Raw genomic sequence first — 26,264 nt, 5'->3', positions numbered from 1 at the left:
TTGGCCTTGGTGGTGATTTTTTGGGGATCTGACACCAAAAGTAAAGGCGCCAAAAGCAAAGACAGACAAGCGGGATGACTTCAAACTAAAAAGCTCCTGCTCAGCAAAGGAAACCATCGACACGACGACGAAGCAGTACGACGTCGAGAGCAGCAAGATGCACAAATCCTGTCTGCTGAGGGTTAATGCTCAAAATATAAAGCAACGCCCACAACCCAACAGCGAAGCTACGACAGGACACCTGTGACCTGGCTTCCCCGAGCCCCCGCTCCCCACGGCTCAAATCCCAGGACGTGGGTCCCCCACGAAAGTGTGATGCAATCGTCTCTGATTGTGAGGTCAGTGTATTTTTGCACCCGACGGCTCATTAGCAGCTGGAGTTCAATGACCACAGCAGCCTGTGTGATGTCAGACCATCACTTCACATGGCGCGGAACCTTCGGGCGGGCGTCAAGAGCCGTGTGTCTTAAGCTCCCTTTGTACCACTCTGCATCTCTACAGCCTTTTTATCAAACACCTAGTGTTTTCAAAGTCTGCATTGGAAGGATCTGCCCAAGGTTTTCCTTCTCACATACTCTCTGCTTGTCTCCGGATGACCAGGTCCCAGCTTGTGTGTCCCTGAAAGGGACGTATCTCTGACTCTCCCCTACTGAGGCGGTGGGTCCACTCTGTCTCTCTTCCTTTCACCCCTGAATGTCTATCTTCTCATCAGCTGCCCTTCCTACCGAAAGTTCTTTTCCCCAAGGGAGTAACCACAGATAATTGATCATATGCAATCCACTGTTGCTGAGAAGTCTTCCTTACACCTTAGCAAAACCTTTTTGCATACTTAGAGACAATTCAGATGCAAAAATACTTTTGCTTTTTTTTTTTTGCATATTCAAGAGACAATTCAGATGCAAAAATCTTCTAGATCTCTGGCTGATCTTCCACAAGCCTCACACTGGTACAGATGGAAGGGATTTCTTTTAAAATCAGAGGGTGGTTCAACGTCCAGGAGCTGAAGCAGACGTGAAAACGGAGAGGGGCGGTCACCAGGAAAACTCTGCACCTCACGTTATTTGGGCCAATTGACTTTTTCAGAAAAGCAGCTCCCACAGACAGGCCCACCCCCGGGCAAGTACAATGCACGCAGCGCAGCGTGCACCGCCTTAACTCAGAGACGGTCGCCAGTGTGGTCCGCAGACACAGAACTGCATGCGCACCTCGAGTGCCCTTTGTACTTAGACATTGCGGAAACACCGATTTCATTTGTGCTTAGGAAGGGGCATCCGTCAACCTTCAACGCAATACTTGACCATACGGGTGCCATTAAAAATACAAAGACCAACGTCAAGTGTTTGCTGAAGTTCACTGGGTCTCCTAACAACTTAGCAAAGTATCAGTGAAATTGAGGTGAAATTTTAAAAGATAAAGAACTCGCCTATGGTTTCAAACATTGGACTGTTACGGTTACATACCTCCATCAACCTGAGGCCGTTTCTATCATTTAATTTCCTCCAAATTCCTCTCTCTTTTCGTGTCTGTATGCATAAACTACAGGCATAAACAGGTGATAGCAGGAACTCTGCTCCCTTGGCTCATTAGCCTGCAGTCTGCTCCCAAGCCTGAGAAGCCATACACCAGGGGCTCGTACAGACCAGCAAAGGCAGGAAAAGTGAAAAACCCGAAGTGGTCACGCAGAAAAGAAACAAAGGAAAAAGCAAGACAGTTTCTCAAGAGAAAACATGCTTCTTGGGAATTCCAAATCAGCAAGCATCCGAAGCAGCTCCTGCCCTCGAAGTCTGTTAAAGCTCTCAGCCATAGAGAGATCATGTCTGGGTCAACAAGCTTACAGCCCTACAGGGAATAAGGCAACCCCTCCAGTGAATCACCAACAGAGGGCAGAATCAACTCCCTAAAATGAGTTCATGGAAATCCAAACTATACTTTGAGAGATGGGCGGCGGGGGGGAGGGAAGGGGGAGCAGGGAGTCTGGATAAATCGGGAAGAGAACTGATAATTCACCTACGCAGGATTAGGGAGAGGCTTGGGAGGGAGAGAACAAGAACAGAGTTTACAAGGTGCGAAGTTCATTCTCGCTGCATCCCGAGCCTCCGTCCTGAGGTCAGGCAGCTCACGAGGTGCTGAGGCTACGACGGCAAAGGGTCTGCTCAGGAAGCCAGCTCCGCAGGGCAGGGAATCAGTCTGGAAAGAGGGACCTGGACCATGTTTGGGACGCTTTCTCCCATACGTGACAAGTGAGAGCAGTTTTGTTTCCATCCAGGGAAAAGCCTCCCAAGTCTGGGAAGGTGAGGAATCCGAAGCCAAGAGAGAAACGGGCCATGGTGATCGAACAGGAAACTGAAACCAATTCATTAGAAAAGCAACCATACATACATAACAAAATATGTACTTTGCAAACTTACAGGATTTTTCTACTGACGTTTTCAAATGCTTCCTTGAGAAAGAAATTAAAGGGGGGGAGGAATAAAAACCCTTCATCACTTTTGAGTTGATACTGAAAAAGAACCTTCAAAAAAAAAAAAAAAAAGCTTTTTTTTTTTTTTTTGCCCCCAGTTACAAAAAAATCCTAGGTTTTTTTGTTTCAATTTAATTTGGGGGCAGCGAAATGCATTTAGAACGTAGTCTTCAAAATTCAGTTGCTTATAATGTACATATTATAAATATAAACATGAAATATATTAAATATATTTGTATTTTAATGCATTTCTATTTTAAACATAATTTTTAAGCTACTTAACTGAGAATATTTCTAACAGCCTTCAACACTACCTTTTACGTGAACTCGTCTCTGCAAATCCATTTTTCTCTTACATGACGATGACTGGGCTCTGTAATGACCCCAGACGAAGTCCCAGAAGCATTTGTTTCTCGGATTATTTCACCCTTTCCCAGAGGGTGCGGGGGACGGGGTGGGGGTGGCAGAGGGCAGAACAAGATTCATTGCCTTTCTAGGTTTCAAAGCCAACAAGTGTGTGTCTCAACACTGCTCCGCAGGGATGACACCCCTCCTCCTGGCTTCTGCTCACCATCACCTGTCACACGCTGCTTGCGTCATCCTGACCACTTCCACTTCTTCTTTTTCTCCCTAAGCAACTACACTTGCCAGCTGCCAAAAATCTGCTTCGCCTCTGCTTACACACCTCCCACTTGACAGAGAAATCCCCTGCACGTCCTACTGTGTAAAAATAACGCTGGGTCAAGGTGTGAGTGAGTCATGACCACAGGACAAAATTCAAGGCCCTCTGTGGATTTTTTTTTTCAATTTTTTAATTTTTGCAATTCACAGTTGCATTTTTTTAATAATGATTTTTGTTTTTTCCCATTATAGCTGCCTCTGTGGATTTTAAAGACTGCAAAGCTGAGGGCAAATTTCTCCTCGATCCACTCAGTACACACCAGTTCTCTACCATTTCTGACTTGGGCAACAACCTTCCAGACTTCAAAAGGAAACACATCTTCCACAGGCCTCGAGGGGAATGCACTGTCACATAAGCAATCCCCACTGCCCCCCCCAACCCCCTCCCTTAGGTATCAGGACTGAACTTGGCAATAGCAACATTGGCTGGAATGAAGAAAAATGGGCTCACTCTAAAAAGGCAGGATAATTTTTGGTCTGAACAACAACAACAAAAAAACCCTGACAATCTCTGTCAATAACACCTCCGGTTGGGAATAACATAGATTACAGAATAAGGAGTACGTTTTGTTTATTTCTTGCTTTAGCATTCAGTCTTTTATTTGAGTAACTATTTTAGATCATTTACTCATTAGACTTTGATATCAGCTTGGAGTGAGAAGTGACCTGCTGGAGATGCTATATACAAAGGGCCCAAGAGCACACATACCGCCCCCTGAGCTGAGTTTATAATTAATGAGTCTTTGCCACAGGAGTGCAATTTAAAGCAAACACACAAGCTTACTTAAAGAAGGACTTTGTCGCCCGTTGGCTCAAGACTTCTAAACATAAATATATAACTCCACATGCACTTATGTCTTATAACACAGGAGTAAAAGTGCGTTATGGTGCATTTACTGTATGTGAATGACATTCCCGTAAAAACTAAAAATGCACTTTTAAAACCCAAGAAAATTATACTTACTACAAAGGAACGGATTCCTCAGCCTGGCAAAATCCCTTGAGAATTCCCAAGATCGACATGTACGAGCATGGTCAGCCTGAGATAATACTCTAAGGGTGAGATACACTTACTTTAAAAACCCAAGACAGTGGCAAGTCAGCACCACGGAGCAGAAAATACAAACAGCCAAGTAAACAGACTCAAGCAATACTAGGCCAGATCTAGTGCTTCATCTGTCATCCAGTGTTTCCACCAAACCTCAGCCCAGAGAGTCGGAAGTGTGACACTGGACCCGTGCTCAGTAGTTGTACACTTACTAATGCACAATACAGGCAGCATAAGACATCTTCCCTAATCACTAAACAAATGTCTGAAGGTACCATCCTGTGTGCAGGAGAAGAGGGCAGATGCCAGAATAACGAGAGTAAGATGGCTTCCTCGGGGTGCTGAGTCCAGTGGGGAAGATGCTTGGACCAGTCGCCCCAACACAGCTTGGGAGCCCGTAAAACAGAAGCCAGACAGGGAGTTTCCATTGTGGCTCAGTGGGTTAGGAACCCAACGAGTATCCATGAGGGTGTGGGTTTGATCCCTGGTCTCGCTCAGTGGGTTAAGGATCTGGCATTGCTGTGAGCTGTGGTACAGGTCGCAGATGCAGCTTGGATCTGGCATTGCTGTGGCTGTGGTGGGGGCTGGGAGCTGCAGCTCCAATTCGACCCCTAGCCTGGGAACTTCCATATGCTGCAGGTGCGGCCCTAAAATGACAAAAAAAGGAAAACAAAAACAAAAAAAACAGAAGCCAGACAGTAACGTCAATAATCCTTGTTCAAGGACACTGCTCAATCCTCGACCTGACCTCCCTCAAAACAACTTTCCATCGTAATGATCATACATTTCTTAAGGTTTCTAATATTTGTATAGGTCTCTCTTCCCCTACAATTTTACAACTTTACTGAAAAAAAAAAAAAAACTTAAAATGTCACCATTGGAACCAACAACCTAAATGTCCATCCACAGAGGAATGGATCAAGTTGATATGGTACATATATATAATGGAATACTACTCAGCCATAAAAAAGAGCGAAGTAGTTCCATTTGCAGCAACATGGATGGACCTAGAGGTTATCATACTAAGTGAAGCAAGTCAGAGAAAGACAAATATCATATGCTATCACTTATATGTGGAATCTAAAATATGACACAATTCACTTATTTACGAAACAGAAACAGACTCACAGACACAGAGAACAAACTTACGGTTCCCAAAGGGGAAAGGAGGATAAATTGGCAGTTTGGGATGTTCAGATACAAACTGCTATGTATGAAATAGATAAACAATCAGGTCCTGGAGTTCCCGTCGTGGCTCAGTGGTTAGCGAATCCAACTAGGAACCATGAGCTTGCGGGTTCGATCCCTGGCATTGCTCAGTGGGTGAAGGATCTGGCGTTGCCGTGAGCTGTGGTGTAGGTTGCAGACGCAGCTCAGATCCCCTGTTGCTGATGCTCTGGTGAAGGCTGCTGGCTACAGCTCCAATTCTCCCCTAGCCTGGGAATCTCCATATGCCATGGGAGCAGCCCTAGAAATGGCAAAAAGACAAAAAAAAAAAAAAATCAGGTCCTACTGTCGAGCACAGGGAACTATATTCAATATCTTGTGATAAATTATAATGGAAAAGAGTATGAAAAAGAACAAACATGTGCGTATAACCGATCATTTTGCTGTACACCAGAAGCCAACACAACTCTGCAAATGAGCTACCTTTCAGTTTTAAAGACGCGTCCCCACTGGTTCCCTGACTTCTAATTCCCCCGCCTGATGATGGGTATCGAGCAATTGGACTCACTACCTTTTGCGTCATAAGACCCAAATGCCCACGTCGAACATTTTGTTCTGTTCTTCTATGAAAAGGAGAGTAAAAGGGTTTTAGTCTTAACATTTCTATCAACTATAAAGCTATTTGCACTGGAAAACTATTTCCACACAAGAGGGGGACTTTCAACACTTAACATGTATTTCCCACACTTGGCACCCTGTAGGCTATTGCTGTATCTATTTCAAGTCGGTATTTCATCTTCTTCCACCAGGTATCAGTGAATCCATTCTTTTTTTCTCTTTTCTTTTCAGGGCTGCACCTGCAGCACATGGAGGTTCCCAGACTAGGGGTCGAATGGGAGCTGCAGCTGCCTGCCTACACCGCAGCCACAGCAACACTGGGTCCTTAACCCAGGGAGCAGGGCCAGGGATCAAACCCGCATCCACATGGATACTAGTCAGGCTCATTACCCGCTGAGCCACAACGGGAGCTCTGCATACACTCGACATTAATCCAGGTTTTACCGCATGGTTAACATTTTCTTGAGTCCGTCGTGCTCAGGTTTTCCACTCAAGACCATTTTCTTTGCTTTGCTTGTTTTTATTTTATTGGATATGGTTGACTTATGGCGTTGTGTTAGTTTGCCGTGTACAGCAAAGTGAATCTCTATGTATCTCCATTCTTCTTTCCCCACGTTGATGATCACGGAATATTGGGGAGACCTCCCTGTGCTACACAGCAGGTCCCTGCTGGCCAGTCACTCCATAGCCCTCACTGTGTTCATGCCCATCCCAAACCCCCAGCCCAACCCTCCCCTCAGCGTGGCCCCTCTGGTAACTGTAAGTTTGTTTTCAAAGCCTGTGCATCTGTTTCTGTTCTGCTAGTAAGTTCATTTATATCCCTTTTTTTTTTAAGATTCCACATACAAGTGGTATCATGTGATGTTTATCTTTCACTGTCTGGTTAACTTCACTTAGTCCCAGAATTTCTAGCTCCAGCCACACTGCTGAAAATCTGCCTTTTCTACTTTAATGCTAAAAAATCAGTGAAGTCCTAACAGTGGCAGAGCCAGACCAGGGACACCCATGTACGGAGAGACAGTAAAATCTGAAATCTGAGTGCAGTTCAACTTGGGGTACTTGTGCCATCAATGGCTTAATTCCTGAGTTCACAAAGGACCCCCTTCCAAGTACCACCTAAATGCATCCATGCTTACTTGGCCTTCCGGCTCCCACACGTGTTTTCTGTGGGACAGGCACCTAGCTCCAAACGCTAACACTTCCATGAACATGACATCACGTATCTGCATGTAATTTACAATAAGACCAAGCAGTCAATTTCTGCATTATTTAAATTCGTCATACAAACCACAGCTGATATAAACCACGCGTCATGAGGCAGAGGGGCTGGGAGATCAAACAGACAGGAAGGGTCTAGCCCATCAAGCTCGAAACACACATATGCCACCAACTGCCAGCTTGCAAAACCATGAGACGCCCTTTCATTTCTGTCCCTGCACCTGTTCTTATCCATTGCGTGTATTTTAGGCATATACGCTAAGACCGACGAGGGAATGTCCAGAGGGAAGAATGAAAGGGGAGGGGCATTAAAATATTCTCCCCAAGACCACTCGAAATTTTCCAATTCTGCAATAATGAAGAAAAACATTAATACAACTCAGTAAACTGCATGAAAGGATTCTCACAAAAATTAAGAAATTCAAGAAATACATAAAGAAAACCACAATAAACAACAAAGTCAAGGCAACGCCACGCAGGAATCAGGTCAATAAGGGGAATTGTCTAGTCTTCTCTTTTCCCAACTTGAGAGATTTTTGTCCGATAAACCCGTCTTCAGTTTCATTCTGCCAAACTCTTCAAATCCTTTCCCACTCACGAAACTATCCTGTCAATTCTCAATGGAAAAGAACTGAAACACTGAAAACCGGTTAAAATGCCTGGGTTCAATGGAAGAGAAAAATCGTAAATTTCAAATAAAGATACAAAGATAATCAACCTCTCACACTAAAACCTAGTATTTAACGGCTGCAAATGCCACAAAAAAAAAAAAAAAACAAGACCAGCAAGTTAATCTGGGAGACGTTGATAAAGAAATTGCCGATGGCTGTGAAATAATAACTCTCCATCTGATTATAGTCCAAAGAAAATGAACTCTGCAGAAATAAAACTGTTTCTACATTTTGTCTGGCTGTGTAGCTTCCGTTATTTCCATTACAGATGCAGCAGGATCCCCCGCCCCCGGGACTCTCCTTGTACAGATTTATCAGCTGACTTGTCTGCTGCTGACACTCTAATTATACTGTTCGGTAAGCTATTTCTATGTCTGCGATAATTTCCTTTTCAAGATACAGCAGCCTTCACCTTTATTCTGTAAAATCATTCTCTGTGCCACATTTAATCTCTGGGTTACTTGTTAAATTACATATGCACCACCCTTGAAGCCCAGATCCTGGCTGGAGACCCTGGCGGCAGCTGCCACACGTGTCAAAGGGCCACGATTACGAGGTCCAATAGGAGCCACATGTGTAGGTCGGCCACTGCAATTTGTCCCCTATCTCCTAATTCAACCTATCAGATTTTGCAAAAAAATTTTAAGGCAACAAAGGGTAATTGCTAGGACTCAGGATTCAGAAACACAGAAAACGGCTGTTTCAGAAGTGGGGGATCCTAGAAGCATCAATGCCTCTTGAGATCCCCAAACAGGTCCTTGGAGAGCCTGACCAGCTAAGCCGTACCAAACACTGTCCTGAAAACTTAACACTTCATTCAGTGGACACGGAAGAACGGAAGCAAGGCAATGACTCAAATTCAGACATCGGGGGGCGGGGGGTCACTTTAGAAACCATTTACTCTCAAAGAAAAACAGACAAAGACTGCCAAAAGGAATGGAGGCTGTGGGGACCACAACCCTTGAAAAGACAACAATGTTTCAAATATTGATACCGTAATTCATCACACAGGTCCCAGGAGACCCTGTGATAAATCAGGGTGGAACAAGATGCTGTCAACTTTTCCCAAGCAGCCTGGGAGCGGGATGAATGAGTCCCATTAAGAGGGACCGCCAGCCTTTGGCAGCGAGCAGAGACAACCCATATCCTTTCCTGCCTGTCGTCTTAAGGATGGGGCCCCTGGCAGGTGGGGACTTGGAGCCGTGGAAACTCGTACGCACTGCTGGGGAAAGCGATGGCAGACCTGCTCGGGAGAGAACTGAGGCGTTTTCGCTGGCAGCACTGAGGCCGTGCAAACGGAGCCACCGGATTCCCGCTTCCAGGTGCAGGTGCACAGCAAACTAGTGCAGGCAACGTTCTCAGCAGCGCTGGCGACAGCACAAAAATGGATAACAACCCTCAATGTCTTCCGCCAGGTTTTAAACGCTGCACAGCCACGAACTAGAACTAGATTTATCAATAGGAAAAGGTGTCCAAAAAAAAAAAAAAACACTGGGGAAAAAGCAAACTGCATAGATACATCAAATATGATCTCATTTACATAGAAATGAAAAATCCAGAACCAGTTTCTCTATAGCTTATGCAGACACACACACGGATGGCAAAGGTACCCAAACATGCCAGACAGACATTCGGTGAAGGAGAATGAATGGAGCTGCAGGTGTCTGGAGGGTTCTGTTTCTTGTTCAAAACCATCCTGCCAATGGCTGGTCAACAGGGACCTGCTGAATAGCACGGGGAACTCGACTCATTATTCTGTGATGGTCTACACGGAAAAAGACTCTTAGAAAGAAGGACCACGCTGAGAGCAGTCAGTCAGACAGTGAGACACCCACATCAAATGCTATCAGGGACATGTGGAATCTGAAGAAAGGACACAGTGGACTTCTTTGCAGAAGAGATACTGACTCCCAGACTTGAAAAACTTACCGTTTCCAAAGGAGACAGGTTGGGGGGCGGGGGGATGCGCTGGGGGTGTGGGATGGAAATCCTGTAAAATCGGATTGTGATGATCATTGTACAGCTATAAATGTAATAATCCATTGAGTGATGAAAAATTTTAAAATTGAAAAATCTGAGAAAGAATGGATGTGTGTATGTGTATAACTGAATCATTTCATTATACAACAGAAATTATCATGAAACTGGAAATCAATACAACTTAAAAATGGAGAACAAATACAATTTTAAAAACTTTAAAAAAAAAACAAATAATTAAAAAACCACCTTGCAACCCACGACATCTAGCAATAAAAGGGATCACTGGCAGAAACTTCCCATGTCTCCACGTTAGAGGCAACAAATCAGAGTTTTTGTTGTGGCGCAGCAGAAATGATTCCAACTAGGAACCATGAGGTTGACGGTTTGACCCCTGACCTCGCTCAGTGGGTTAAGGATCCCACGTTGCTGTGGCTGTGGCGTGGACTGGCAGCTGTAGCTCCAATTGGATCCCTAGCCTGGGAACCTCCATATGCCATGGGTGCAGCCCTAAAAAAAGAAAGAAAAAAAAAAAGGAACAAATCCATCACTTGACCATGAATGACATAGGATTTTGTTATCAGGTTAGGAAAGTCCACTCCTACGCCAGGATTTAAATTGTGTGGCTGCTGTTGGTTAATAACATATGAATAACTGAATTTTTTCTGCATCCAATTAGAGGACGGTATTTTTTTTTCTTTTTTCTGTTAGTGAAATTCATCAGTAATAGATTTTTCAAAAGGAGGTTTGAAGGACACTTTAAGCATCAAACTACATTGAAAACTACTGACTTTACTTTTTGGTGAAAGCTTTGCATGAAATTAGAACTGTCTGCTCTTCTAATTCTTGACAAAACTAGACTATAAACACCACAAGGGGCTCTGGTGTGCTCTTTGGAGAAAAAAGTCAGAAGCAGTGACACTATTACTCTAACGGTCGCAGGGCTATTCAGGTTTCCTATTTCCTACAGTCTCAAGTTTTATATTTTTCCTAGGTAATTACCCATTTCATCTAAGCCCCAAATTTATTTACACAGAATTACTCATATTATTCTAACCACTGCTCTCTCCATCTGGAGTTATTTCTCATTCCGAACGCTTTTTTTTTTTTCCTTGACCAGCTTTGCATGTGTTAATCTCATTAGCCTTTTTGAAGAATCTCTTTTTCTTCTGTTTATATTCTCTTGCTCTTGTGGTAACATCTTAAACGGCATGAATGGCTTGTTCATTTTAAGCCTTTCTTCTTTTATGGGATGAGCAGTGATGCTACAAACGTCTCTCTCTGGGAAACTCAAATCCTATGAGTTTTGTTGCAACGTCTTCTCTAATCACTGAATTCTAAGCAGTTCCTAATGTCTCGTCTGATTTCCTCTTTGATTCCTGAATTATTTATAGGTATAATTTTACAATGTCCAAGAATACACACTTGTAAAATGATCTTTTTTAATCACTGATTCGTTGGTTGGGGACGTTGCAGTCAGAGAACACAACGAGCTGAACGAGAACCAATTCTCTGAAATGGCACAGAGACTTCCTGGATGCCTTGTGCAGCCATTTTTGGAAAGTACGCAAGACTGTGGGTGTAGGAAGTTCCCGCTGTGGCAAGGTGGGTTAAGAATCGGACCGCAGCAGCTCGGGTTGCTGCAGAGGTGTGGGTTTGACCCCCGGATTGGCTCAACACGTTAAAGGCTCTGGCGTTGCTGCAGCTGCAGCTTGGATTCAATCCCTGGCTCAAGAACTCCCATATGCCATGGGTGTGGCCATACAAAATTTAAAAATTTTTTAAAAGAATGTGAGTCCAAAGACACAGATGGGTGTGTGATGTGTGTCTGTGTGTGAGTACCGTCTATAGATGCTTTCTCGTTTAAGGGGAAGAGGAGTCACTGTGACCAACACAGTGCCCCTGGCACACGCAGTCTAAAAGACCTACCATCTCAGAGTTCCTGTCATGACGCAGCGGCAATGAATCCAACGAGGAACCATGGGGTTGCGGGTTCGATCCCTGCCCTCGCTCAGTGGGTTAAGGATTCGGGGTTGCCGTGAGCTGTGGTGTAGGTCGCAAACATGGCTCAGATGCTGCGTTGCTGTGGCTCTGGCGCAGGCCGGCAGCTGCAGCTCTGATTGGACCCCTAGCCTGGGAACCTCCATATGCTGCAGGTGTAGCCCTAACAAGACAAAAAACGAAAAATATAAAACAAAACAAAACAAAATATCTACCATCTCGTCCTTTACCAAGAAAGCTTGCCAACTGCCGCCCGCCCTTGCTATCTGTACTTGACAAGCCTGGAAAATACACGTGTCATTTGTTGCTATGTGTACAATTCCAGTAATCTGGCCTATTGAAAGCACTCAAATATCTGCCGATTTCACATAAATGCTGAGGTTCAACACGCGTTCTTCTGTTCTCTTACTCTGAGCTTTTTACTTTACCGTCCTCTGTCAAGAGGCAAACTCCCTGTTTTTAAAAGCAGCATTTCTAAATCTATGTTGTTTCTCCTAAGTGTTACTCACCCAAAAAGAAGTTCAGCAAAAAGTCTGGGGAACAGAATATATCACATTCTCTCCCAGATCCACAGAGCAACGAGCATCCTCAAGATGACGCACAACGTGCAGGAGGGAAACGTACTCACTCCTAACTCTGTATTTCCCCCAGATTAGCCTCCCACAGTACGTTAACACCTCTTCTATTGCTTTAGAAAAGGCATCAACAGCAGGGAAGGGAACTAGAATGGAGTCAGTTCCTATTTGATCAGGGACGGTGGGAGTCAAAAAACCTTCAGCAAAGGACCGGACGGTAACATTTGCATTTGCAGCCCTTTGTTCTGTGCTGCGGTTACTCAACCCTGCCATCACAGCACGAAAGCTGTCATCATAATACGTAAATGGTCACGTTCCAATAAAGCTTTATTTATAAAAGCAGGTGGTCACACCACTCTGTGGTGGAACTAACGGTGCTACAGGTTCAGCACACCTCAAAAACATGGAAAAAGAGATTGACTTGTGGGTCCCAGGGGTGGGGTGGGGGAGGGGACGGTGACAAAGGGACCCGAACGCACAAATTTCCAGTTGCAAGATAAACAAGCACTGGGCGTGCAGTGGCCAGCAGGATAAACATCATTCACGCCGTTCTGCGTTACACGTGACAGCTGCTCAGAGAGTACAGCCTCAGAGTTCTCATCACGAGAAAAAAATGCACTTTTCCATTGAATCTTCCATCAGCATGAGAGGATGTTGCTCCAGCTTTACTGTGACAATCATTTCATGACGGACCACGGCCAAGTCCTCACATGTACGCAGTGCTTCGTGCCAATTCTATCTCACAAATCTGGGAGGTGGCGAGCTAGGCACGGCCCGCTGGCCAGCGTTTGCCGACCTCTGCACGACGGGGCTGAAAACGACCCATGCCGTGTGGTCTAGCACAGTCGCCACGAGCCGCAAGGGGCTGTTGAAATAAATTAAAATTGAGCCTTCCTTAATCAAGCGAGTTACATTTCAAGTAATCAATAACCACTTGTGGCAAATGGCTACTGTAGGGGACAGCACAGAAAAACATGTTCGCAGACCCCTTAGAGAAAATGTTGGGTTTGTTTGTTTTTTTTTTTTTTTTAACATGATGATTGTTTTATGCTACACTAGTTTAACACTGAAGTTCTGGGTTATAAGGGGGGAAGAGCATCTGAATGGAATAACGTTAAGGCCACATGAGTATGCCCAGGTGGACTGAAATAGCCTCCAGAAGGTCTATAGTTAGAACTGAAGCAGCAGAACCAGACTGGTCCCCTGGGGGAAGGAGGCCACCGTAACAGTGAACCAAGGCCCTCCCCTGGAAAGCGGAGCAAAGGCTTCCCACGGAGGGATTCCTGCTTAGAGAGCAAAGCTTTGGTTTCTACCTGCCAAGGCATGCTTTTTCTTCAACATGGTCTTAAAAATCATGCATTTAAAACCCTTCTCAGGTTGAAGGATTTAAAAGAAAATGGTCACCAAACAGCAGCAGAATCGGAGACCCCCCCACACACACTTTTAGGGTTCACCCAGCACCGCACACAAATAAGGGAAAAAGCAGCAACAATTCACACAAACTGAAAATTCATCAGCATTTCTAGTTAGAGTCTGGGCATCCTTATTTATTTATTTACTCCTTCATTTATTTATTTGTCTTTTGAGGGCTGCACCCACGACCCAAGGAGGTTTCCAGGCTAGGGGGTCAAATCGGACCTGTAGCTGCCCACCTACACCACAGCCACAGCAACTCGGGATCCGAGCCACATCTTCGACCTACACCACAGCTCACGGCAACGCCGGATCCTTAACCCACTGAGCGAGGCCAGGGATCGAACCCCCAACCTCACGGTTCCTAGTCGGATTGTTTCCGCTCCGCCACGACGGGAACATCTAGGAATTTATTTTAACATAATAGCTCCAAATTGAGAACACATTAAATATAATCTCATCCCAAGGGATTTCAATTCCAAAAAAAATACGGAGAAAACCTGCACGTGACTGGTTAGCTTTTTCAACTTTCTAGAAAACCGCATCGAAGTTGTCAGAACTTATCTGGAGGGTCAAGAGGAGCATGAGAGTGTGTGTGAGTGTGTGAGTGAGTGTGTGTGTGTGTGTGAGTGTGTGAGTGTGTGAGTGTGTGTGTGTGTGTGTGTGTCCAGGCGCATGAAAAATTTCTATTCAAAAAGGTGTTTTTCTCTTGACCTAGGATCCTTACTTCTAGGAATTTGTTCTAAGAAAATAAACAGCAGAAAACAGAATACGATGTCCCTAAACATGAAAGGTTATAAACACCTCAATGTTCATTCAGTGAAGAGCTAAAAAAAAAACCACGGAAATTCAGACCATGGAATTTATGTCATTCCCTAAAAGGGCACTGGAGCTGAATATTTATTGATCTAGAGACAGAACTCCAACTAAGAGAAAAAAAGGGTTAACAAGAATATCTATTGGATATAATCCCATTTTTAAAATACATACGTGTATATATGCATGTATACATATGTGTATATATGCATGGATGACAAGAGCCAAAACATAAGTACAATATATAATTATAATACTATAAGAAACTATACAATGCAAATATAAATTGGATATATAAATATATAATACATAATATACTTAAATATGGTACATATTGTTAGTGGGTGAGAAGAGCCAAAATTTAAATATATATTATAACAAAATATACAATACAAATTATATATAGATACATAAGTACATATGTATTTTATATAAAGATCTATTATATACGTATTCAGGTAGATACATCTCAAACATATCTCTATCTACCTCAGCTGGACATAGATATAAAATGTATGCTTCTATTTGCCCAGGAGAAGGTTCTTAGACTACGACCCACATTTCCAATTGCAGTTCTCGGAGTAGTGGAATTCCAAGTAATTTCATTTTTCTTATTTTTCTCTTCTCTCATTTACATCAATTTTTTCTGCTTTTAATGGATTAATTTTCAAAAGGTTCAAATCTACCCGATGCCAGAAAGTCTAAATTATCCTGAGAACAGGAGTTCCCGTCGTGGCGCAGTGGTTGGCGAATCCGACTAGGAATCATGAGGTTGCAGGTTCGGTCCCTGCCCTTGCTCAGTGGGTTAACGATCCGGCGTTGCCGTGAGCTGTGGTGTAGGTTGCAGACATGGCTCGGATCCTGCGTTGCTGTGCCTCTGGCGTAGGCTGGTGGCTACAGCTCCGATTCGACCCCTGGCCTGGGAACCTCCATATGCCGCGAGAGCGGCCCAAAGAAATAGCAAAAAAGCCAAATAAATAAATAAATAAATTATCCCGAGAACAAAGCCGGACGGCTACGCTCCCATTTGTCAGGTGAGTGACATCAAAGGTTCCGTCCTCAACACACCGTGGGCGTCCACCCAAACAACACCCACGCAGGTGCACAGCAGCTATCTTATGGAGGAACGACAGTGTTGAGACACTTGAGCACAGAATACACTTCATCCATAAGGGAGATAGACCTGAGCCTCCCGGGTAGTCATTTTTCTCTTGCAAAACCCTGGCTGACAGTCGCAGCAAAGCATGATGGCTGCTGACATCACGCAGTTCTGACGACATACCTTTATGAAGCACCAGGCAATTACGGATTTTCTTGTCTTGGGAAGCCAGCAATGACAAGAGTCACCAGGTTCCCTGAAAAGTTACACCTGCTGTGTCTCGATGCCTTTGAGGTTCTGAAGGGACCCATCGGCACTAGAGGTGGACACAGCCTGGCGTTCACCCCGAAGGACATGGGTCCTGTATTACCACAGACCCATCAGATGGGAATCATTTTTTAAGTAGCTACCATGTTATCTTTGATGGAAAAAAACCTGCGATTATCAGATTATAGAGAGTTTAGGGCTTTAAAGTTCTAAGTGACTCAAACTATTTCAAGACCATTACCAGCAAATATCCATCACTTTCACTTACACAGAGAAAATGCTAAGAAAACTTTTTATTGGTGGAAGTTACTTTAAAAATCATAGTTTATGATGCACTGATAGAAAAATAAAGATACTCATTAACATGCTGTCTGGAGGAAGCAAAGAGACTGCCTCACAGCCAAAGGTCAAAAGCCACCACAAGACACCAATCTCTGTACTTGTTCTCCTCCGTACCTCTGCACCCAATCTCCTCCGTCTCCTCCAGTCTGGCATTCATCCACCGTGTCCTCCAAACAGCTCTTGCAAGGTCCCAACATAGCTATAAGATGATCTAATCAGGTTGGTCAATATTATCAGGAATTTATTATCAAGCTGCTGGGGAAAATGCAGAGAAATGTTTCCATCGAATATTTTCGCAGCAGATTTGAAACAAAGGCAACTTCACTACCTTCAAGAGTTGCTAGGACGATCACGAGGGCTAACTCCCACAAAGGGTCCTGCACTTTACCAATGAACAGCTAAACACTCAACGGACCTGAGATTTTGATACTGGGGAGGTGGTCGAGTCCAAAGGTTAAGACACGTGACCCACACCTGCCACGGAACAGTACAAGCATTTGGAAACCTATCTTTTCCAAGCGTTCTCGCCGTACCGAAAAAGTCTTCATCCCATTACACATTAAACATCACCTTTATCTTACAGCGACCAATAACGGCTATGACCACCTGCACACACTGACATGTTTCAGGTACGTTTTAAGTAACTGCGGTCCCACAGGTCATCAGAGAAAACATCAAATTAGAAAATTGGACTTTTAGGATTTATTGTAAAGCACAGGAAACTATTTTCAGTATCTTGCTATAATCTGTAATGGAAAATAATCTGAAAAAATATATATGTATGCAATGGAATATTACTCAGCCATTAAAGGGAAAGAAATAATGGCATGTGCAGCAACAGGGACGGACATAGAAATTATCCTGCTAAGTGAAGTCAGACAATGAGACACCAACATCAAATGCTATCACTGACATGTGGAATCTAAAACAGGGACACAATGACCTTCTTTACAGAACAGATACTGACTCACACACTTTGAAAAACTTATGGTTTCCAAAGGAGACTGGGTGGGGGGTGGGGGGATGCACTGGGGGTTTGGGATGGACATGCTATAAAATCGGGTTGTAGTGATCACTGCACAACTACAAATGTATTAAAATTCATTAAAAATAATAAAATAAAACATTGAGGTTTCGGGTATCAAAAAAATATATACATATATACGAATCACTTTGCTGTACTCCTGAAACTTACACAACATTGTCAATCAACCGTAATTTCTATTTTTTTGTCTTTTGAGGGCCACACCTGCGGCATACGGAGGTTCCCAGGCTAGGGGTCGAATCAGAGCTGTAGCTGCCAGCCTGCACCACAGCCACAGCAATGCCAGATCCTTAACCCACTGAGTGAGGCCAGGGATCGAACCTGCATCCTCATGGATGCTAGTCAGGTTCGTTCACCACTGATCCATGACGGGAACTCCTCACCCAAAATAGAAAGAAAGGAAGAAATCAAGAAAGAAAGGAAAGAACGAAAGGAAAGAAAGCAAGCAAGCAAGCTGGACTTTGGCAAAAGAAAACTAGGAAAGAAAGAGTGCGTGTGCCTATGCGAATGTACTGTCGATCCAAGACCTTTCCAAGCAGGGAGCGTGGGCTACGAACCGGCGGGGCAATCCAGAGCCGGATCGCTTGGCCATTCCGCACCCCTTCATCACCTTCCCGTCTGACGACTGACCGAGGTTCTTTGTCATGAGAACAACAGCAACAGAAATGACACAGTAAACTTCTCAGCGGTCGGCGAGATGCTCCCGATTGCTGGGCATCATTACCAAGGGCCGTAAAGAAGCTCGTGTACCTTAAAGGTCTAACTTTTTTTTTTTTTTTTGTCTTTTTGCCATTTCTTGGGCCGCTCCCACAGCATATGGAGGTTCCCAGGCTAGGGGTCCAATCGGAGCTGTAGCCACCGGCCTACGCCAGAGCCACAGCAACGCGGGATCCGAGCCGCGTCTGCCAACTACACCACAGCTCATGGCAATGCCGGATCCTTAACCCACTGAGTGAGGCCAGGGATCGAACCCGCAACCTCACGGTTCCTAGTTGGATTTGTTAACCACTGAGCCACGACGGGAACTCCAAGGTCTAACTTTTTAAAATCTATATTAGAGTTGATTTACAATGTTGTGCCAATTTCTGCTGTATCGTAAAGTGACTCAGTTACATACATTCTGTTGTTATAATCTTTTTCATCATGGTCTACCCCAGGAGACTGGATGCAGGTGGCTCGCTATGCAGGAGGACCTTGTGTTCATCGGTTCTAAGTGTAACAGTTTGCATCTACTAACCCTAAACTCCATATTCTCTTCTCAGTCCCAATTTCCTGGGTTCCGGGAAGCTGGAACGTCAGCTGTGATTTCCTGAAGCCTCCTGGGGACGCGGAACAGAGCCCTGACCTTGAAAATAGAGCCACAGATGTATAAACTTGATGTCTAGCAGAGGGCTTGCTGACTTTTGCTCCTTCAGGATTTTCCAGTAACTTGGCAAGCACCTCAAACCCACCAGTCCACATCCAGCTTGTGATACGGGAATGGAGATTCTACAGTCCTCACTCCTGATCTGCCAGGGGCTCCCTGCAAGGCTCTGCCTTCCGTTCAAGTTTCCACCACTGGGATTCAATCTCGCGGCCACACCCAGACCCAGGGATGCTGGGAAGTGCAGTCTCTGCCACTGATGCCGCCCACGAATTTTACATGATTCCACTTTCATTCCATCACTGATCATAAGTACTTATTTCATAAAACCTGCTTAACGAATGAACGTTTTGCTCAAATATATCCTTACCAATTCGACTTTCTTTGGATGGCTCATCCAAAAGAGTTGCTGTCTATCCTATAAGTTAACATACGTTAAGAACAGCTGCATTTTCCTCCAAGTAAATTTCAGAATTTGTTCCATCGTTGGCGTCTTTCGAAAGCACTAGTCAGATTTTCTATTTGTCTCCTTCCATATTAACTTTAGTCCCTGCAGCACAGAAAACAAATTCTCCCCAAATGGCTTGGCTCTTTCTGTCCCTTACGGACAAGCATCAAAAGACATTTATTGTTCAACAGCCGAATGGTGTGCGATCTGAGAGAGTAACTGATTGGAGTATTACCCGTTTTTCTCAATTGCTGGGAAGGCTGTGGATGTTTTACTCTCATACTCAGTATTCTTAGCTTTTAAAGTCTCACTAATTCCAACAGCTTCCGCACCACAGCTCATGTTCCCAGGTACCGTTACACGTTTAGGGTAAGGATGATTGATGATCGCAGCCTGGGGAGTAATAACCGAAATTTCTTCAGCGTGTCGGGTCTGATCAGTGCTTCAACTCATGAACTAGCGCACGTGTTGAGCGACGCCACGCTGCTCTCACTTCTGCTTGTGCCACTGTCAGCGCAGTTCCTTTTTTTTCTTTTCAACAGGAACTCCTTTAAGCCGGCGCCTTGTGAGAAACACTTTAACCAAAACTAAATCGAGCCCATAAATCCCTGTAACCAGTGCACGCATGGCAATACTTCAGGTGGGCTAGAAGCAGACAGGGGAGTGACTGCCCCAGCATCACCCCTTCTTCTTTGGGGGGCTTCCCACCACCCCCACTCTTCCCAGATGCACCCCTGGTCAGCACGTGAAAGACAGGACTGGGTGCCAGTGCCAAGTTCACAAGCTATTATCATCCACAGAGCTGATTTCACAGGACGTTTTTTAAACTTAAAAAAAAAAAAAAAGGAAAGAAAATCACGTCTTCTGGTGTCCCAAAAGGTCACCCAGTGCCACCACCACCACCAGCCCTGCCCCGCCCGCCGCCACGCACCATGTCACCAGGACCACCCATCTCCGTGTTACTGAGCTCAGATGAGACCCTGGCAGCAGCGGGAGGACTCAACACAGACGGCATCCCGACCGCTTATCAGCACCCGGGGTCCCAGCCTGGACGGACCGATGGGTCAGGTGCAGGGACAGAGGCCAGCCCCTCACTCCCTCCCACGGGCACACGAGGTGCAGTGAGGTGAGGCAGGCCAGGCCTCTGCTTCTCCCGCGTGGGCTACCTCCTGGGTCCCTGGCTCACCTGAGCCCCGCAACCTGAAAGGCCAGCGGAGTGGGAGGGGCCCCGTCAGGGTCCACCACCGTGTCACGGGCCGCCCCAGGACTCTGCTTCTACTCCACACCCACCTGGTGAAATCCGAGGGAGAGCATGACGTCCCCGCACCCAACTAAGTAAGAAATGAGGGAGGAACTGGAGGAAACGGGGGCAGGAGGGGAGCTGTCGGCAGAAACACGGGGTGCCCCTTTGCATGTGGACCCACACAGGGCACAGAGCAGCGGCCCCTCTGCTCAGCAGATACTGAGCGCAGGGAAGTCGTTTTACTAAAAGATGGTGCTACTACCAGGCTAAGGAAGAAGCACTGAGGACAGGCCAGCGACAGACGTCAGGCACTCCCCAAAGCCTCCTGAGCTTCACGAATCACACCTCGGACTGGGGAAGCAAACCACGTCCCACCTGGGCTGCAGGTCCTACCGTCTACAGACTGACGGCCCTTCTCCTGGGTCCCAGGGAAGAGCTGGTGTGAGAGGAAAACAGGCGCGTTTCCAGGGAGGTGACCGCGCAGCACGAGACCGTGCGCGGTGCTGTGCGCCAGGTCCCGGCACCAGGCTGCGCTACACGCCCGGTGTGCACGTACCGATCCCAACCCCTCAGGAAGGCCTCCTCCAGCCACGTCTCCCCTTGGGTAAACCTGAGTTTGGTTTTGAAATCTGCACCTGTTTCTGTTTTGCAAATTCTACCGCGTCACTTCTATTAGATTCCACCTCTTAGTGATCTCATGTGATACTTGTCTTTCTCTTTCCGACTTGACTTCACTTAGTGTGAGAATCTCTGGGTCCATCCACGTTGCTGCAGATGCCATTATTTCATGGGTTTTTTTTTTTTTTTTTGTCTTTTGTCTTTTGAGGGCTGCACCTGCAGCACATGGAGGGTCCCAGGCTAGGGGGCGAATCGAAGCCGTAGCCACCCACCTACAACACAGCCACAGCAACGTGGGATCCAAGCCACATCTGCAACCTACACCACAGCTCACAGCAACACCGGATCCTTAACCCATGAGCAAGGCCAGGGATTGAACCCGCAAACTCATGGTTCCTAGTCCGATTCATTTCCACTGTACCACCACGGGAACTCCTGTTCCATGCTTTTTATGGCTGAGTAGTATTCCACTGTCTATGTGCAATACCTCTCTAGTCATTCCCCTCTCAAAGGACATTTAGGTGGCTCCCATGTCTTGGCTGGTGTAAATAGTGCCGCAATGAACACTGGGGTACAGGTAGCTTTGCGAATTACAATTTTCTCTGGATAGAGGCCCAGGGTGGGATTGCTGGATCAAATGGTAGTTCTACTGTTAGTTTTTGGAGGAACCCACATGCTGTTCTCCTAGTGGCTGCACCAAGTGACATTCCCACCCTCAGTGCAGGAGGGCTCCCTTTTCTCCACACCCTCTCCAGCATTCACTGTTTGTAGACTTTTTGATGATGGCGTACGTCTGTCAAATGATCACAGCGTGCACGTCAGCCATCCTACTCTACCGTACGTCGATTATACCTCAATAAAGCTGAAAGAGAAATTTAAAAACAGAACACAGAGGCTCACTTTGGAGTCACCTCCAGAAAAGGAGCTTCCTCCATGACTGCGGGCGCCTTATACGTGGAAGGTCCTCAGGAAACAAAGGTGCCACAGGCACAGACCCCTGGGGGGTGTGCTCACAGGTGGCACGGCCTCGCACCAGGTTGCAGGCACGTCCCGGTCCCGGCGTTCCGTCCTCCCACCACCCACGTGCTGTGTCGCTGCCTCTGGTTTGATTCTCCCCAAACATGCACGTGCTCGCGCCCATCCTGGCTGTTCTGCCATCACCTCGTCAGCGGGACCTTCCCGCAGAAGCCGCAACTGAGGACTGGAAAATTACCTCAAGCTGGTTCGCTCTTCAGACATTTAAGTGGGTACCTAACGTGCACAAAGCGCTGGCTTAGAGGTAGAGACGCCCGCGACCAAATCAGACGTTTGCTCCATGGACCTTACATGCTAAGGGACTAGAGGGAGACAGACAAACAACAAAGTATTGCACACACACACACACACACACACACACTCACACCCAAACTAACAACCTGATTTTAAAATGCACAAAGGGTTTTTTTTCCTTTTCATTTTTTTTACAGCCACACCTGTGCCACATGGACGTCCCCAGGCTAGGGACTGAATTGGAGCTGCAGCTGCCAGCCAACACTACAGCCCACGGCAGTGCCAGATCCTTAACCCACTGAGTGAGGCCAGGGATCGAGCCTGCATCCTCATGGATCCCAGCTGGGCTCGTGACGGCTGAGCCACAACAAGAACTCCCTAAAACGGGGAAAGGACTGAATAGACGTTTCTGCGAAGATGACACACAAATGACCAATATGCACATGAAGAGACACGGAAGGTCATTCTGAGGGAGAAGCACATCAGAACTGCCGTGGTGCTGCCTCACACCCGTCAGGACAGCTACTACCCCAAAGCAGACCCCAAAACCAAAAACAAAACTCCAGAAAATAGCAAACATCGGGACAGCTACTACCCCAAAGCAGACCCCAAAAACCAAAAACAAAACTCCAGAAAATAGCAAACGTCGGGACAGCTACTACCCCAAAGCAGACCCCAAAACCAAAAACAAAACTCCAGAAAATAGCAAACGTTGGCAGGGACGTGGAGAAGCTGGAAGCCTTGTGCCCTGGCTGGTGGCAAAACGTCAAGGGACGCCGCCACGTGGGAAACAGCAGCGTGGTTCCTCAAAAAGTTAACACATAAAATGAGCACACGATCTAGCAAATTCGCTGCGGCACGTATACCCGACAGAGTGGACGGGTCTCAGAGAGACACCAGCACACATGTGTGCAAAGCAGCTTTATTCCGACAGCCAAAGGAATAAAGCGAGCGTCCACGGAACAAAATGTGGCCCATTCAAACAACAGATGGTTACTCAGCCTGAAAAAGGAAGGAAGTGGTGACAACACAGGAGGGACCCTGGGGACGCTATGCCGCATGAGACGAGCCAGCCACAGGAGGACAGACCCCATGGTCCCATTTCCACAAGGTACCAAGAGGCGCCAAGTTCAGAGACACAAAGAACGAATGCACGGCTGCCGGGTGGGGGGCGGGGGAGTGGCAGGTGCTGTGACGGCACCAGGGTCAGTTTTACAAGATGAAAGGGGAACTAGAGACGGGCGGCAGCGACGGCTGCCCAGCAACAGGAACGGGAACGGGAACATCATTAGCGACTCGGATGCGTCCCCTGAAAACCGGTTACGACGGGAGCTCCTCCGCCTACTTCACACCATGTAAGTGTAACTATTACCCCCTTTCAAATGCACAATCCTAGGTAAGTAAAGTCTCATCATGAAGCAATGTTCTGAGCTTCCCGTTTCAGGGTTTAAAGGTATGACGTACAACATCCATTCATAAATACAAGGAGAAAACACACCAAGCTGTTGTATTATTGTGCTTTAGTAAAAACAAAAATCAAAAATAACAAAACAAAGCCAAAAAAAAAAAAAAGCCCCACTTATCAGCCATAGTAGAAACAAACCAAGGACTGAATGCAGTTACGCCGAACACGACTTTGGCAAAGCTACTTACATCCAAGGAATCCTCTTTCAGCAGGATCAGGGCCATATTCTGTGACACCAACCGGCAGGAATAGCCTGAAGCGAAAGAAGGAACACGCAGGTGAACTGACGCTCCCCACCGGGAACTCCTGTGTCCGATGGTCCCCTCAATTCAGCCTCCCCTCCTGCACCTCCCTTACAACCACGCTAAGCCCTATGGGCTCCCCCAGAGGGACAGAGCCCGAGGGAGCGGGGGGAAAGTTGGCAGAGATTTGTGACTCTTGCACAGAGCGCTGACACCTGGCTGGGAAGGGCTTGGTAACAAGGGGTCGAAATAAACACTCATCAGTTTTCTGTGGCTTTTCCTTGATGCTTGTGGAACATGAGGATGGGCCCTGGGTTGTCTTAAACAACTGCAAACGCTTTCGGAAGCCCAGTGGAACCCAATGGTGCTCTTAGACCAGCAGAGGCATGCCTATGGCAATGGCAAGATTCCTCACTTGCTTTTGCAAAAGGCAGGTACTTCTCAGTAGGTTTCTGAGGAATCCTATGATATGCAGAGGGAGTCACTGTTCCTGCAAAAGCTCGAAGCAATCCCCATTTAAAGAATAAACCTGGGTCTCAAAAACAGGCTAGTTTAGCATGAATTACAACCGCAGGGGTATGGAAGCAACCTAAGTGCCCATTATCCAATGAATGGATAAAGAAGATGCAGGAGGCACATACAAGGGAATACTAGCCAGCCATGAGAAAGGATGAAATTTTGCCACTTGCAGCAGCATGGATCAACTTGGAGGGTATTATGCTCATGTAGTCAGTCAGGCAGAGAAAGAAACACCGTATGATATCACACATGTGGAATCTAAACAAATACAAACTAGTGAATAAAACAAAAAAGAAGCGGACGCACAGATACAGAGACCAAACAGGTGGTTCCAGCGGGGGAGGGAGGGAGGGAGGGGCAGTATAGGCTTGGGGAGGGGGGAGGGTTATTATGGGATTACAGGAAACCATGTGCAAAACTTTTACAAATTGAAAAGCCCTACAAAATGTAAAGAATCTTTCATTCCCTTTTTAAAAACGGAGGATACATATGTGAAAAACGTTAGCCTGGAAGAAGAGTATCCCAGCACCGACTCTTGACAGTGCCCCTGCATCTTGCGACAACGGCATCTCTGCAGGTAAAGCGGCAGGTTCTTTTCCTCCTGGAAGGTGACACATGCTCCTTGAAGCTCTTTCCCGTTCAGGCTTGCAGCCCACGCGTGACAGCTGGAGAGGCGGGGGGACACCACGACCCAAGCAGGAGCCTCTCCTGACCCCTCGCCTTCAAGTCCCCACACTCTGAGGGGAGGCAGAGACACGACCCCAAGTCCAGGGGTGTCTGTGGGGGCCTTAGGCTTTCTTTCAAGTCCTCGGCCATCTTGTGGGTGCCCCTTGGCAGAGCTGGCATCAACACGTGCCTCCACCAACCCCATCTCAATTCATCTCATTGATCAAAGGCAGGAGAAGAATCCTTCCTAGAAAAGGGGCCCTTGCAACAACTATGGACCAACCATCACAGAAACAGGGAGAAACGGTGGAGGACGTCAACCCGCGGGCAAGGACAGAGGGGACCGACTCGAGGAAGGGCCTTAACCAGTGCTGTTCCTCAAGCCACAGGCACCTGGAGTCTCCCCCACAGAACAGCCAGAACACCCACCCCACAGACGCCAGATTTAAGCGGACAAGGAGACAGGCGCTTAACTGATGGACCAGTCCCAGAACTGCTGCCTCTGGGGGCTCAGTTCTATCCAGCAAGCCCACCTCTCATCCTTAAGAAACCCGACTCACAGGCACAGGAGAGAACTCAGGACAAAGACAGATGAGAAAAACCTTGGGTTTTTTTTTTGTTTTTTGGTTTTTGGTTTTTTTTTTTTTTTTTTTTTTGCAGGGGGGAGGTGGGGGAAATGGTAAATATTTTTATTTTGGAATGTATGAAGTATATCCTTCATTAATGATTGTCATTTGACAGGAATATTCTGTAATATTATAATATTCCATCTTAGAACCCAAATTTGAAAGCACAAAATTAAAGCTTTTTGCCCAATTAGGTTTTTTTTTTTTTTTTTTAAGCAATATCATTAAGATCCAGTGCAGGCAGTTTGCAATCGTTACCTCAGGGGACAGAGATTATCCTCCTAGTTAAAACCACTGCATATTATTTTAAAAGTGAAAACAACAGAATAATTTAAAACCACAGGATTACATGGGCAAATACCTGTTAAACCTCTAGCAGAAAAAAATGAAAGGAGGAGATAGGGCA

At 46.1% G+C, this 26,264-nt stretch overlaps 1 protein-coding gene across 1 annotated transcript in view; it reads right to left on the bottom strand.

Annotated features, from left to right (window-relative positions):
* Window positions 1-26,264, bottom strand: part of ATP8A2 (ATPase phospholipid transporting 8A2) — a 437,578-nt gene that overhangs the window by 326,438 nt on the left and 84,876 nt on the right. The window contains exon 23 of the mRNA XM_047756120.1: window positions 23,994-24,058. Within this exon, the coding sequence (XP_047612076.1) occupies window positions 23,994-24,058 (65 nt within the window). The remainder of the gene's footprint in view (window positions 1-23,993; window positions 24,059-26,264) is intronic.

The sequence above is a fragment of the Phacochoerus africanus genome, chromosome 13 (assembly GCF_016906955.1).
Source record: "Phacochoerus africanus isolate WHEZ1 chromosome 13, ROS_Pafr_v1, whole genome shotgun sequence".
Taxonomy (NCBI): domain Eukaryota; kingdom Metazoa; phylum Chordata; class Mammalia; order Artiodactyla; family Suidae; genus Phacochoerus; species Phacochoerus africanus.
This window is presented reverse-complemented; position numbering and strand designations above follow the sequence as displayed.